At 30.2% G+C, this 15832-nt stretch overlaps 1 protein-coding gene and 1 long non-coding RNA gene across 5 annotated transcripts; one reads left to right on the top strand and one right to left on the bottom strand.

Annotated features, from left to right (window-relative positions):
• Positions 1-3070: 3070 nt before the first annotated feature.
• LOC141704834 (uncharacterized) lies at positions 3071-7307 on the top strand. Of its 4 annotated transcripts, none has more exons than XR_012568091.1 (4): positions 3071-3226; positions 4116-4754; positions 6076-6294; positions 6918-7307. It is a non-coding gene; the product is annotated as an uncharacterized LOC141704834 (long non-coding RNA). The 4 variants fall into 4 exon arrangements; XR_012568092.1 differs by lacking the exon at positions 3071-3226 and having other exon boundaries at positions 3340-4754; positions 6076-6165; positions 6246-6294; XR_012568093.1 differs by lacking the exon at positions 3071-3226 and having other exon boundaries at positions 3340-4556; positions 4650-4754.
• A 3009-nt stretch (positions 7308-10316) lies between these two features.
• On the bottom strand, positions 10317-13665 carry LOC141704836 (replication protein A 70 kDa DNA-binding subunit B-like). Its single transcript, XM_074508000.1, has 12 exons — positions 13638-13665; positions 12810-12832; positions 12577-12729; positions 12213-12495; positions 12026-12128; positions 11787-11908; positions 11615-11696; positions 11424-11532; positions 11202-11356; positions 10984-11104; positions 10700-10900; positions 10317-10616 (listed from the first exon to the last, which is right to left on the bottom strand). Exons 1-12 carry the CDS (start codon positions 13663-13665, stop codon positions 10317-10319), a joined length of 1680 nt encoding a protein of 559 aa, XP_074364101.1.
• Between the last annotated feature and the right edge of the window lie 2167 nt (positions 13666-15832).

A 15832-nucleotide genomic window follows, 5' to 3' on the forward strand; every position in this document is an offset into this window, starting at 1 on the left:
AAATAAAGGTTCAATATGATTTATGGCATTATAGGAAACTGGAACAGAAAGGCAGATTATCAAAGGGTGAAATCAATAGGATTATCAATAACAGGTTATCAAGAACAAGGGTACTTCAAATCAATATCAGGGTTTCATAAAGCAAGGGTTTCATACTTTAACAGTTCAATACTCTACATGGTATGAACAACATTTCCTTTATAATCATTTACACAAGTAATCAGAGTTACTTGCCTGAAATTGCTTTCCTGAGGGTTGAACTACTGCCACCTAGTATACTTTTCCCTTTCCTAGCCCGAATGCCCTCACGCTCCGAATCTACAATAAAAACCAAAAATCTTAATCATATTCCCAACTCTCGTTCCCGGAACGATCACTCTATACGATAACTCGATTATATCTTTGACTCGAGCATACGAATATAGCTTATACAAATAAGCACACAGCACATAGCACATAGCACAATCCTTTCTCATAGTTTTTATATCCTTATATTCCTAGCAATCAAAGCGTACTCGCTTGACCTAGGCTATTTCTCAAATCACACTAACACGACTCTTTTACGAGTACTAGACCCATTTACAACCAAACATTTACGTGCATACTATCACTTATATCAATCGACTTCATTCCCTTTTCTTTTATTCCTTAAATTCGAACCACATAATACAATCAACTAAACAATCCATAGATATTCACATATACGCATCCAATCATTTCATATTTGATTATCAAAAACCAAGTTTTGACCTTAAGTTCATATGGCCTATTCGGCCTAATTGCAAATACCACCATAAAATCAATCAAATACTCACTTTAATTCACATAAACACGTATCTCATTTAACAACCTTTAAAGAACCACTCTCCTTTCTTTTAATCATAAAAATCCGAACCATAATCATACATATACAATCAAATTTCTCAAAAATTACATCATACAACTTTAGTTCTAACATGATTCCACATTTAAACTAGCACCATTTTCTTGATCAACAACCATTCGAACCAAAACATACATACATGCTCAGATGCAATTCAATTTCAACTTAGCACGATATCAAACACTTTATCTTTATCACGTAAGCCAACTAAGTTCCTTAACACAATTGATTTTTATCTAAATTACAACATACATCCATTCATTCATCAAATTAATCTATTTTAACTCAATTTCATTCGACAATAACTCAAATTCACATCTCAAGGACAAATCATTGACATGCACATCTTGATCCTTTTTAAAACTAACATGCAATCACTTTTAGGCTATTCATACTTAGCGTTTACCAAGATTATCTCACAAAAATCAATTCCCTTTTTTATTAACATAAAAATTCGAACCTAACTTAGCATGCATCAATAATTTCATTTCTTTTTCAAGCTAATAACAATCCATTATTACTTTAAACAAGTTTACTCAAATCAAACAACTTTAAAGATTAAGTCCATTCGGCCTTTTTCAAAAACAAGACATGCAACTTGATATTCTTACTCCTTGAATCACAAATCATCCTATTTCTTAACATCAAATCATTAAATCATGCAATTAACCATAATCAACTTGATTTCTTATAAAATTATAATGGCCATTCGGCCCTTTTCAATCAAAACACCACATGCAAACATAAAGAATTGATCTTAAGGTTCTAGAGCTCAGTTTTTAACATCATAGCTCACCACCGGTTCACCGGAGTTCATCACCGGTGGCGGTGGCATCTCGGTGGTGCCCTCATTCGAGGGTGTCCAACCATGAGCCCCCGATTCCATCAATTACACAAAAAGAACTAACATGCACATCTTCTCTATCATTTGTTTACAAGGAATCAAGCTTAGCAAGATGACATCAACAACAAATAGCAAGAACCATGTGGTTCTCGGGTGAACACACACACCGAGCACCCACAACACACACACACATCGACATGCAAGTGGGTATACACACATGCACACACTTTTACCTACAAATATGTGTTTAACAAGAAGATTTGGGAATGATTGATGTGTTTGATCAAAGAAAAGAGAGGTATACCGAGAGAGATTGAAGAAAGCCGAGAGAGAGAGTGAGAGGGTTCGAGTGAGAGAAGGAGAGAAAAGAGAGAAGAGAGAAGTGATGTCACGGGAGCAAGAAGAAGAAAGAAAGGAAGGGAGTGAGGTTATATAGCACTCAAAACAAGGGCACTTTGGTAAATTTCTAAATCCTTTTTCATTCTTACTTGTCCATCTTTTTACTAAAATAAAACAAAGACTAAATATAAAATATATCTCTCTCGGGAAGTCAAGAATTATTGAAAATGACATTTTTAACGCGTAGGTATCGAAATTAGCTTTTTATCCATTACTCATAATAAGAAATTGAGCGAACGGTTGATTTTATATGAATTTCGCAAACTCGCTTTAATAAATACATTTTCCACATAAAATTGATTTAAAAATGCAAAGATCAACAATTAAATTCACTTATTATTTTTAAAAAGTCTCTAAGACCTCTACGAAGATAACAGAACAAATCCCATGTTTTTATCCATCTCAGATGATTTTATAAAAATGTACGAAGGTTAAATAAACCCTTATTTAAATCAAATAACTCCTTTAAATCCATAAAAATGTCACAGAGCACACAATCATGCACACAGGCAAGCAATCACACATATACGATCATATAACGACTCAGGTCTGATTATAAAATATATCACTCTTAAATCTTTATCATCTTTTACGCGTACCGGGTCACGTTCAGCCTGACGGCTCGACGCTCAGCGTTTCGATTACGCTTCTCATTATCTTTGCCAATTAACACGTCTCTTAAGACGAAATACTTTATTCCATCACTTCACATATAATTCACATTTTATATTATTTAATTTCATATTAGGGCGGATTCCGTTCTACCTGACGGCCCGACACCACAGCTCGACTTCTAAGCTGACTCTTTAAATTGGAACGTTTTTATCCACGCTCCTTAACTCTAGCATACAGATAAGACATATAATCACATAATCTCATCACATAACACATACTTTACTTTCTTAATTACGACGCAAAATTCTCGGTCGTTACAATCCTTTACAGGAAATTTGTTGGGAAACTATTGTACCTGACTGTTTCTAGACCTGACATATCTTTTGTGGTTCATCATTTGAGCCAGTTTCTCCAAACCCCACGGGTGCCACACCTTCATGCCGTGCAGAGAGTTTTACGTTATTTGAAGGCTTCTCCATTTCAAGGTCTGTATTATGATGCTAAGTCCTCTTTTCATCTTGAAGTTTATTGTGATAACGATTGGGGTTCTTGTCATTACTCTTCCAGAAGTGTTAGTGGGATATGTTTGCTTCTTCGAGCTCTTGCTGATACAGCATCTGAGTTATCCTGGTTTCATTTACTCCTTTCAGAGTTGCAGGTTCCTCAATCAAGGCCTACTACCATTTACTGTGATAACCAGGCAGCGTTGGATATTGCTGCTGACCCTGTTTTCCACCCAAAGACCAAACATTTTGCAATGGATTGTCATTATGTTAGGGAACAAGTTCATTCTGGTTTTATCAATCCTATTTACATTCCAAGTGCTTCTCAGCTGGCTGATGTCCTAACCAAGAGTCTCTCTAGACAATCCCATTGGCACATTCTTTTCAAATTGAATGTGAAACAAGCACATTCAATTTGAAAACTGGGGAGGAATATTGGAATATTAGATACTCATATTAGATAAGTAGTTGTGATAAGCAGTTGATAGGTGGTTGCTCTTATCATAACAGAATCTGTTATGATTTAGTGATATATATCTTCTAGTCTAGTATCTTCTTCAGACTGATTGACTTGCTCTCTCTGTAAATACTCTTTCTAAAATACTCTGTAATCAGTAGTCTTCTTGGATGTATGAAATGGAGATTTCTTCATGTACCAAATCTTTCTGGTTATGATAATGATTGGATGAGACCTATTTGCAAATTTAAGAATTAAAGCTTTTGGGTTTTAGGGTTTTGCATATGTGTATGTTTTTCTCAAGTTTCCAATGCAAAATTAATTTAATTATTGTCTAAATTTTGAGATGATATGTATTTGATGTTTGCTGTAATATATTTTTAATAAGGGAGTTTTGATGTTTTATGGTGGCAGGTTTGTGTATGCAACTATATGGGAATTAGGGATTGTGCTGTGTTTGATTCTCTGTTGCATCAGGTCATTTCGTTTTCGAGTAATCAAATGGTTGTCGGTAAATTAATGCTAGTGACCCCAAAAATTGTCGGAAAAATGTCGTCCATGTCATTTGGGAAAAGTTATGGGGACACCTGGAGAACAAATTAATGCAACTTTAGATATTGTTTAGGTAATATGTTGATTTTGATAGAGATTGTTGGTCTGATTCTGTTTTTGTCTGTGTGGTTGGACAGAAAAGGAAACCCTAGTGTGTCAATTACTGCTTTTGATCTCATTTTGTGCTTCTTATAGTAGTTCTCCTGAACACAAGGTATTACACTTTACTCTATTAGCTGCTGCATTCATTCTGCTTGAAGGGCCCTGTTAGCATTTATTGCCATTGATCTTCACTGGGAGATGGTATGCATTGAATGCAAATATATATAATCATATAGGAGTAGTATTTATCAGCAAGTCTGTATTCACACTAATGTTTTTGTAATTTTCGTTAAGGATATATCCCATACTACCCTACTGCAGATGTCATAATTTCCGTAACTGCATGGAGGATAATGCTGATGTTTGTAAGTGGTTGGCATTGCTTTTGTTATTATTCAGGTATGCCCTTGTGACAGTGTCCATATTTCGTGTTGTTAGTACCTTCATTTTGTACAGTTAAACCATTTCTACATTAGAGGATACAATTTGTTACTTATATACGGAAGAGATATGATACAATTTTGTGAAAGAAGTGTTTAATCTGATTTCGTATTTTTATCCCTTTTAATTGTGCATCTCTGTATTGTACTGTTTTGTCTACTTTAACTTTGTAATCTATAACGAAATGATTTTTTTTTTTTGTGTGTGTATCAACTCTTAGACGAGTCTCTCTTACTGCAACTATGCAGTTTGTCACAGACTTATCTAAGTTCTCGAGTATTCCTCTAACTTAAAACCCAAACACCTAATAGTTTATCCACATAGCAAATGTATTTGAATAGAAGAAACATTTTTTGTCAAAAACATGAATTTAGTAAATTAGACGATAACAGTAATGTAGCTTACAAATAGGTTGGCCAACATATTGCTTTTATTATTTTATTTCATTAATCATTGGTAGGTAGAGTCAGAGGAATGCATCATCTACTGTTGCACTGCATTCAAATATGATACACAGATACCGGAGAATCTTGGTCAATGTCTAGAAGTGTATCCTTGTATTAATCAATAGGGAAACGGTTGCTCCTACATTGGGATCCAAGTACTCTTAGTTTTCGTTCTCGCTTCTAGGAGTTCATTTCCTTTTTCTTTCTTTTTGGTTGGTGATGCAGCTTCAGCCACTTAATTTTGTGATAATGTGACCTGTTGGCCCAAGGTGCTCTATGGATTTTAGAGCCATCGCAGACCTAATAACTGCTTTGATATTATGCGAGGACTACTTAAGCCTATTTAGTATCAGAATCCCTGTTGGAACAAAGGTTCCACACTTTGACTGTTTATATATCGACTGTGTTTATAGTCGATCCTGAGTGTCTTATTTAATGGGGAATAGTAGTCCAATCAAGTGTAGTTTCTATGCCCATAATCAGAATTCTAGAGGGTTACATATGAATATATATGATCTAGTTTATTGTTTTTAGTTACTAGTGGCAATTTAGTTATCAATGAATATTGGGAATGTTTCTAATTGACTCGGGTCATCTTTTAATAGGTAAAATATTTTAGCAAATTTTTTAGATTTGGTATCTACTTGTGAAGTTAAAAGTTTGTAGCTAGATTTTGATATTAATAGAGAACTAGAATTATTGGACGATACATGTTGTGTAAATATAGAAGATTTAAATGGTTCACATTCATATGTTACAGAGCAGTTTTGTATTGTTTAACTTGTAATTGCCTATGTTGTTATATGCATTATATTTCTTTCACTCATTTTCAGTCATTATCTCTTCTTCTTCCCTTGGTGTTGCGATCCATGGTTTCTACTCGGGCAGTAGAGGACGACATTGAGGGACAAAGTGATGTTAGAGTAAGAACCCAGTAACCACTTCTGAATTCACAAAGAATGCGGAAACCACTTCTGGATTCACAAGTTAGCTATGCATTTAGGTTGAAGATGGATGATTCTGATAATTGGAGCTCAAGAAAGAGAGGGAAGGTATCTCGATACATAATCTTTATGCATGAAGCAAGTTGTTCATGGCTTATTGTGTCTGCAAATTTGCTTTTTAAGATTTTAAATCTGTGTGAGAACACCGATCGGGAAAGGTACTAGGTATCTACATCATTCTTTGAAGTCCATCCTTGGACATAAATAGAAGTATACTGGGATTTTAATGACGACTCGCTGGTTGCAATATATTGAATACAACTGCTTTTGCCTAATGCCTACACTGTTAAGTGTTAACCCACTCACTTATTTTATCTTCACTTTATGTCTTGATTCTGCATATATCTGTGGATCGGGTTGAATAGAAGCACTGGCAATTTAAGTTTGCTGTATACTTTGTACATTTAATAAGCTTATATAATCCAAGGAAATACGGAAAACTGCTTGTTAGTATAACATCGTTCTTTGCATGAAAACTCGAAATTTCATGCTGATCGAGTAATGATTTATCACTGGCATAGTATGGAGTCTGGACCTATTGGTTAATCTTTTTTGCTTAATGATCTTTACATTAATGATTCATTACATTTACACTTGTGCAAATTTGTTTCTCTAATTAATTTAGTGTCTTTGTGCTTCGGTATGGGTTGCATGGGGGTGATCGCCTGTAGAACTTGCTTCATCAGAATGTTTCAATGAATGAAAACCAAAGCAAGCAGTAAACTGTGGAATGCATGATGTAGTACAACTTTGTAGAACCGCGCCACCTGTGTCATGAGTAGTCACTCTTGTTCTCATGTGTTCCAAATCTGCTGACTTGAAAATTAGTCTCGCATTACTGGTCTGACTTGTGGTTGCACAGGTTTCTACCTTCAGAAATCGTAACACCTATCCATAACTTTACCCCCATATATTCTGATCTTTAATCTCTTGTATTCGAAGTCTAAAATGTTGTGCATTTTATTTTGTGTGTGTTTGTAATTGCAATAAACTGTGTGACAAGCCATTGAGGCTTTATTGTGTACTAGGATTGTTTTGCCCGCACTAAGCGTGCCATTATTTTTGACATTGTAAAATGAGAATTTTTGTTGTTTATTTGTTATTTTTTTTATATTTAAAATTAAATGATAAAAAAAAAATTCTAAGAATATCTAATAAAATAGTTTATTTTAGATTTTTGCCTTGTTCTCTTTGGTAGGTAATTTTTTTTTATTTTATTTGTTTGTTATTAGCATATATAATGTTGAAAATATGTTAATTTGATTAATTTATTATGTTACATATTTTAATAATTTAATATAACAAGTTACACTGCATGATGGTTGGATTGCTTTGGGCAATTTTTTCAATCTAAAGGTAGGAGACACTTGTTGCTTTGTTATGAGAGAATACTTCACCGAGTTTGATAGTTTGATGTGACAATAATTAAGAAGGAAGACGTTTGATATTGCTACTTGGTCATGTTTTATGAGTAGTTCTATTTTAGAAGTTTTGTTGCTATTGTATGACATTGATTTAACCAAACCCTATTCTATTTATTATTTTGGATTAATGTTTATCCAGTAACTTCGAAAAATTGTTTGTTTATTAAATTAAGATTGAACATAAAAACTATATTTAACATATCTACACCATGTTCACTCTATACGATTTTTATTTTTGGATTTATATATTTTAAATATTGATTTATAATTATATAAATAATTTTGAGATTTTATCAAACCTAAATAATAAAACATAAAAATCATATGTTGAACAATATTATTGTAGTAATTTAACTGAATTGAAGGTAAAATTCTAAATTTTTGGTTGCAAAATTACAGATTTTATATATATTTCATCTTATGTTGAACAAAATAACACATATTTTAAAAATATTAAAATTTAGTTTAGCTATCATATACATATAACGATTTCAATTAGTAAAATTATATAATTTCCTTATTATGAAAATAATAATTTATTGGTAAAACAAAATATATGCTCCTCGAGAAATATATGTTTTCAAATTACATTGTACTAATTTTTTTGCATATAAGTTAAATTAAATATCTTTAATAGTTATTAATGAATTTCCATATTAAGCTTTAAATATTCACATATACAATTAATTTCATTATGGTCAACTAAAATGCCCCAGAATATTTAAATTAAAATATAAATTTAAATTAAATATGATCTACATATACCGATTGAAAATAGTAAAATTATATAATTGCAATATTAGGGAAGAATAATTCATTTCTAAAATAAATATTAAGCACTATTATTGTAGTAATTTAATTGAATGAAAGTTAATTCTAAATTTTTGGTTGCTGAATTATAGATTTTGTATACATTTCATCTTATGTTCAAAAAATAACAATTTTTTTCAAAAATATTTAAATTTCTATTTATATTAAGTTTTGTTATCATGTACATATAGTGATTTCAAATAATAAAATCATATATGGGAAATTATATGATTATAATTTTATGAAAAGTAATTATTTTTTACAATTAAACATATGCTACTCATAAAATGTTCAATTTCAAGTTACATTGTCATAATTCTAATTATTGGGAAGTAAAAAATATATTTTTTAAATATTTCTTAATCAAATTACATAAATTGGTTATTATTGTAATTAAATTAATAAAATGTCCAAAATATTTAATTAAAATATGTTTGCGATTAAATATATGAATTGCAAAAAATAATTGTACAACGAAATATATGTTACTCATAAAGTTTCAAGTTACATTGTCATAATTCTAATTATTGGAAATTAAAATATATATTTTAAACATTTATTGATGAATTTACATAAATTGGTTATTATTGTAATTATATTATTAAAATGTCCCTCAAAATTTAAATTAAAATATAAATTAAATTCATTATGATCTACATATAGTGATTGAAAATAGTAAAATACATTAATGAAAGATAATATAATTGGTTAATATTGATGACATCATTTTTTGGTTTTTGTATATTTTTATTTTACATAAAATACATTAAAGAAAGATAATATAATTAGATCAACATTATCATAATTATATATTAGACTAATGCAATTGCATAATTTATTCATTCCAAAATATTCATAATTATATAAAATAAATATATTATTCATATTTTATAACTATACAAAATAAAAACACAATTAAAATAAAGAAAATTCCTAATGCAATTGCATAATTCATTCATTCCAAAATATTCATAATTAATACAGATGAAATATAAATTTATATATGCGATAAATGTATGTGGGCAACTAACTCTTCATTTTTTACAATGCAATATAAGTTTATATATTATACTTAAAATATTTCATTTTATTAAAAAATATGATATTATGAAGATTTTTATTTTCTTGCATGAGTAAATAAATAAATAAATTTATTGTTATTGTTCATTAAAAAACTAATATTTCTATAAATTACTCCCAAAAATGTTATTACTGAATTTTTTTAGCATAACATATATTGGTTTGTAAAATTATTTCATTTTTCTAAATTTCTTATAGACGAAATGAATTTATATTACAAAATTGAAATTATTGGGTTTTTAATTGGAAATTACAAAAATATTTGTATATCATGTTGTACGATTTTATATAATTTCCTTTTGTAAAATAAAGTCCCAATAATATTTTTCTTATGTATAACAAACATCAAGATAAGTATGAAAATTATGGATTAAAATGGAAGTTATAGATTAAAAAAATTAGTGTAAAAAAGCAATGCATTTAATTTACTTGAAAAATAAGTTGATATATTGCAATGAATGGTATACCATTGACAATTCATATAGTTAAATTTCAGCAAAGTAACAAAGCAAACTATGATAAATAATAGGACAAAGCAATCAAAAACTTAATTATCCAAAAATAGACTTCATTACGAACCAAAGAGCAAACATAATTAAGTTCATTACAACCGTAATTTAAAAGTTTGACAAATCAAACTAAAACAGCAAAATTGAAGAAATAAAGTTCAAAATAGCAAAACATATTTGAAGCAAAGGCCCACATTCCTCATGGTTGAACTAATAGTAATTTTTCCAGAAACTTTGGTCAGAGTTCTTAATCCTGCATATTCATAGGCTTGATCAAGGTGATGGCAAGTAGTAAGATAATCAATGAAATGAAACCAATCCAAATTGTGCAACTTACACGTTCCTTCTTAATGTTTTTTAGCCGAACTGGACCTCGAACTTGTTTCCCACTCTCTTTCTGATCACCAACATCTGCCAGTTCTTGCATATTTTCCACCACCACATATTTAATTTTCCTTTTGTTAGGCTTTGTAGTTGTTGATTTCTCAGTATCAGGAGTGAAAGAGTCAAGTGAAATGCTCTGATTTGTAGAGATATTTTCACTTAACTATGAACAAAGTCAGATTAAATTCTTAAATATTACAGATACAACATAACAACGTAATTTTGAATTATATGTATAATCTTTACCTCTGAAATTCCATCTGCAAATTCAATATTTCCAGTATGATTATTTGAATACTCCACGGAGTTAACACCTTCCAAAATATCTACTGCTGTGTAGAGGCAAGATCTTGGTTTTACATTGTTTTCTATTATTTCTATTGTGCAAGTGTATTGCTTTCCTTCAATATTTTTTAACACTGCTGGGAATTTGTCCTTTTTTCCAGACTAAGCACATATAAGACAATAAAAATGTTACTGAATACAGTTTTGAAAATTAGCATAGTTTGATAAATTTTGTAATTCATTACCTTCTTTTGCTCCATGAAAACCTCATATACATTTTTTCCAGAAATTCGTTGTACCTCACGATCATATAACAAAATAGCAGCCCCTCCGCTATCATCTTCAACATTCACACATAACTTGAAACTGTTATAGAAAGCATGTGTTAGTAATAACTAAACAATGTTTATAACTTAACTTTTCAATACTGGACTGTAAAAGTGTATATAAAATAATATCAAACCTTTTTTCTGATACAGGAACAATCCTCTTGCACTTTTCACACTCAAAGTCATGTTTCAGTTCTTTCACTGGTAGGTGACATTTTGTGCAGATGTAATGCCACCAGTTGGACTTTTCTTCCACATCAACAATTTTGACTTTGCACATGACATGTTTCTGTGAATGTAAATTTGAAGACTTAATATTTTGCATAGCCAAGAAAAATAAGTTAATTTCATAATACCTTGATATAGTCATCACTTAATTTCTGAATGGTGGCCAAAGTGAGGATTTTTGGTTTGTCAATCTCAACCTGTGTTGGATCTTCAATCTTGAAATCTCCTTCATCATACCTATAATTATATTTGTTATTGTTCTGTTGATATTACTCAGCGTACCATTACAAATTTACTTTATAAAGCTATGACTATATACCTCTCACGAAAGTGTTCAACAGCCGGATGATCATAGTTAATGAAAAACCTTGTTGCTGGAAGATTTGATAATTGCACTTCCTCTATTTCATATAAAAAATAGTTGTGAATAATGAGATGTGAAACAATATGGTCTTGGTAACAAATTTATATGACTATGCATATTTTCTCACCCTTGAAAAGACCATATCTACAGCTTGATACAATAGCAATGATAGGTCTAACATGTTGAGCTTTTACTTCCTTATCAAAAGTTATTGCAAAATCATCCCAGAAGCAAAATTTTACTGAAGTCCTGGTAAAACAAAGTGCGACATTACACACTGATATCTTTAAATATAGTTATGTTACAATTATTAAAAGAAATATGAAAAAGTAATCTCAAATCAACATAAATGATAGATTTTTATACCTTCCATCAGTCATTGTGAAACGCAGCTGTATTTGTTCTACATCGTTGTTGTTTGTTAGTTGCCTTATGTTGTAATCTCCTTCAATTATATAACCAATAACATCTGCATTATCAAATACATGTTACTACAATTCTTTGGACATGGATTTGCACAGAACATGACATGTCTCGACTGATGAATAGTAACCTATAAGCTGTGACTTTGGCAAAGTAGTTGGCAAATCTTTGACATCAGAGAAGTTGTAGAAATCAAACACATTTCTTGGAATCATGTTATCATAATTTTCAAGTACTTGCATGTCCGTACGACTAGAAAACCATATTTGCTTATCGGACTGGATGCATTTTATTGAATCATTATGATAAGTCTTCACTTGGACATTGCTGATTGTATAGATCTTTCCTTCAACAATCTCACATTTTATATCTTGGATGTTGTTTGGCCATACAAATGCATGGATACGTGAATGCTGCGATATTTACCAAGTTTTGTTTCAGTGAACACAGTGAATGAGTTATGTGAGATATAGAAATTTGAGAAAATAACTAACCCTATCATCCACTAAAAGCAAGTTCTTTCCCTTGAATTCTCTTCCAGCCTTTGAGCTGTAGCTATCCCATTCACGAACCAGTCTCACTCTAAGATTCCAGTCGAATCGTCCTTCATGCAAAGAATCAATGGAATCAAAGATCTTCATGATATCCTGCACAGTGAATATAATCGATATTACAGAAATTTTATTATGATTTAGATTAACTTATGATGCATTCATCGGTACATTACCTTGTGAACTTTAGTTCTTAAAGCTGCGCATAATATGTCGAATAGGGTTTGTAAATAAGAATGTGTTGCATAGTAGAAATATATATATGATAACTATATATATGCATAATTTATGGAGGTGTGTAGAAAGAAGCTGTCACAATTGACGCTTAGATTCATGTGCTTCATATCCCGTTAAACAATATAATATTGTATGGAGTGACATTTGTGATTGATTGTATTTACTGCATACAATAATTATGATGAAGTGTTTCCTTGAAAATGTATAACTACAACTGTTATATGTACCATAAATTTGTTTTGAACTATATCAGCAAGATTGATTGTATTATTTATTTTGTTATATACGCAAGATTTTGTGATAATGACAGTAAGTCCAACAGTCAAGGAAGTAATTTTTGACAATCAAGAAAGGAAGTTATAATTATTACTTTAATTTAGGTGAGTAGACATAACATCATGTCTTGAAAGAATCAACACATTTTTATTGAGAAAGTAATTAATGTGAAGAAAAATAAAAGAAAGATCATTTTACTTTGAAAACAATATTTTTGAAATATAATTACTTATAAAATATACGTATTTTACATATGAAGAAATAAGATACAAAAAACTAATGTATTTTATTATTAATAATTTTTTATATAACTTATTCATATATCAAAAATTACTATCTCTAATTATGTGGGTTTGAAAATAATTCACTCTCTTCTTCTAAACCATCTTAAACGACGCATTCAACTGTCATTGTGATTAATAAGGCATACACACAACACGTAAATTTAGTTTAGTATATTTCAAATTTAACGAAGGTTTCCATATTCTCACTTTGAAGACGCTCATAGAAACCCGTCATGGATACTGGACATGATATAACTCCTAAATTTCTTGCATTTGTATCAGAAGATGTGATTCAATCAAACGAAGTGGTAAGATTCATTCTATTCGTACACTGTATGATATAATTTCATTCTATTCTAAATTTGTTTAAAATAATGTTGTAGATTATCCCAGAAGTTTTCTTTGATAAGTTCAAAAACGGACTAACAGATTTTGTAAAGTTTATTTTTCGCGATGGAAGTAAGATAGTGGTCGGAGTTAATGAAAGTAGAAAGGTTTTCTTTGGAATAAAAAAGATTTTCAAGAACTATAATTGTGGGCTTGGGTCTTACCTTCTGTTTGAGTACTTTGGCACTGGACGATTTTATGTTTTCACCTTAAACAATGGTGGTTGTGAAATTGAAGATGCAGAACGATCGGGAAATGTTAACAATTTTCACAGATTGCAAGGTATGATAAGCGAATTGAATTTTCAGTTTGAGTACTTTATGATGATGTTTGTACTACTATATTGAATTGTGAAGTCATAAGCTTTGTCTGATGCAGACTGCTGTTCAATTCAAGGTGTCTGGAAGTTTCACACAAAAATTGATTCTTCAATGAACCTAATTGATATTGTAAGTATGTTTAATAAAATTTGATATGACATTGTAGTAGTCAATGCTTATGAAGTGTATTTTAATCTTTGATTTGTAGGACTTGCCTACTGCATTCTTGAATGAATTTGGTAGCAACATTCCTATGGTTATCTACTTGATTTCAAATAATGGTGATGTATATGAAGGACGTTACTGTGAGGTTGAGAAGAAACTACATGGTGTTTGCAGCATCATTCATTTCATTGGTTGTCGGCAACTCATTGATTGCATCATAACATATGATGGTAATCAGATGTTCTACTTCTCGGCATTTAATGAGAATGGAATAGAAAGATCTCTCATGAATGTTCACCTGCAATATCCTGGTAAGAAATCTCAATTACTATACATTTCAAACATAACATAGCCTCATCATGTGATATATTACATTGTCTATTCATACCATGCGTTATGACTTCAGATTGGAAGATGTCAGACGAAACTGAGTTCAAAGTAAAAATCACACAATCACATGTTTTGCCACATTGCTATGGTGTTGTGAGTCATTTCTATACAAAGATTCTCTCCCTTTTGAAAAATTTATTTTCTTTTCATTAATTGATGATCTTTGCATATGCAGTACATACATATTCAGTTCAAACCATTAACAGATCATTGGAAAAATGGAACAAACATTATTCTTCATCATGGTTATTCTTCTTGGTTAGTGAAAGTGAAGAAAAGAAAGACAAAGATAACACTGCATGATGGTTGGATTGCTTTCGGAAATTTTTTCAATCTAAAGGTAGGAGACACTTGTTACTTTGTTATGAGAGAATGCTTCACCGAGTTTGATGTGACAATAATCAAGAAGGAAGATGTTTGATGTTGCTACTTGGTCATGTTTTATGAGTAGTTCTGTTTTAGAAGTTCTGTTGCTATTGTATGACATTGGTTTAACAAAACCCTGTTCTATTTATTATTTTGGATTAATGTTTATCTAGTAACTTCGAAGAATTGTTTGTTTATTAAATCAAGATTGTCAAGACACAATTTTAAGGAAAATGAATTTGCTATGTAAAAACTATGTTTGTAAAACATAAAAACTATATTTAACATACGTACAGCATGTTCACTCTATATGATATAAACTTTTGGATTTACATATTTTAAATATTGATTTATAATTATATAAATAATTTTGAGATTTTATCAAACCTAAGTAATAAAACATAAAAATCATATGTTGAACACTATTATTGTAGTAATTTAACTGAATTGAAGGTAAAATTCTAAATTTTTGATTGCAAAATATAGATTTTGTATATATTTCATCTTATGTTGAACAAAATAACACATTTTTTAAAAATATTTAAATTTAGTTTCGTTATCATGTACATATAGCGATTTCAATTAGTAAAATCATATAATTTCCTTATTATGAAAATAATAATTTATTGGTAAAACAAAATATATGCTCCTCGGGAAATATATATTTTCAAATTACATTGTACTAATTTTTTTTGCATATAAGTTAAATTAAATATCTTTAACAGTTATTAATGATTTTTCATATTAAGCTTTAAATATTCACATATACAATTA

Source organism: Apium graveolens, unplaced genomic scaffold, assembly GCF_009905375.1.
Source record: "Apium graveolens cultivar Ventura unplaced genomic scaffold, ASM990537v1 ctg8290, whole genome shotgun sequence".
Taxonomy (NCBI): domain Eukaryota; kingdom Viridiplantae; phylum Streptophyta; class Magnoliopsida; order Apiales; family Apiaceae; genus Apium; species Apium graveolens.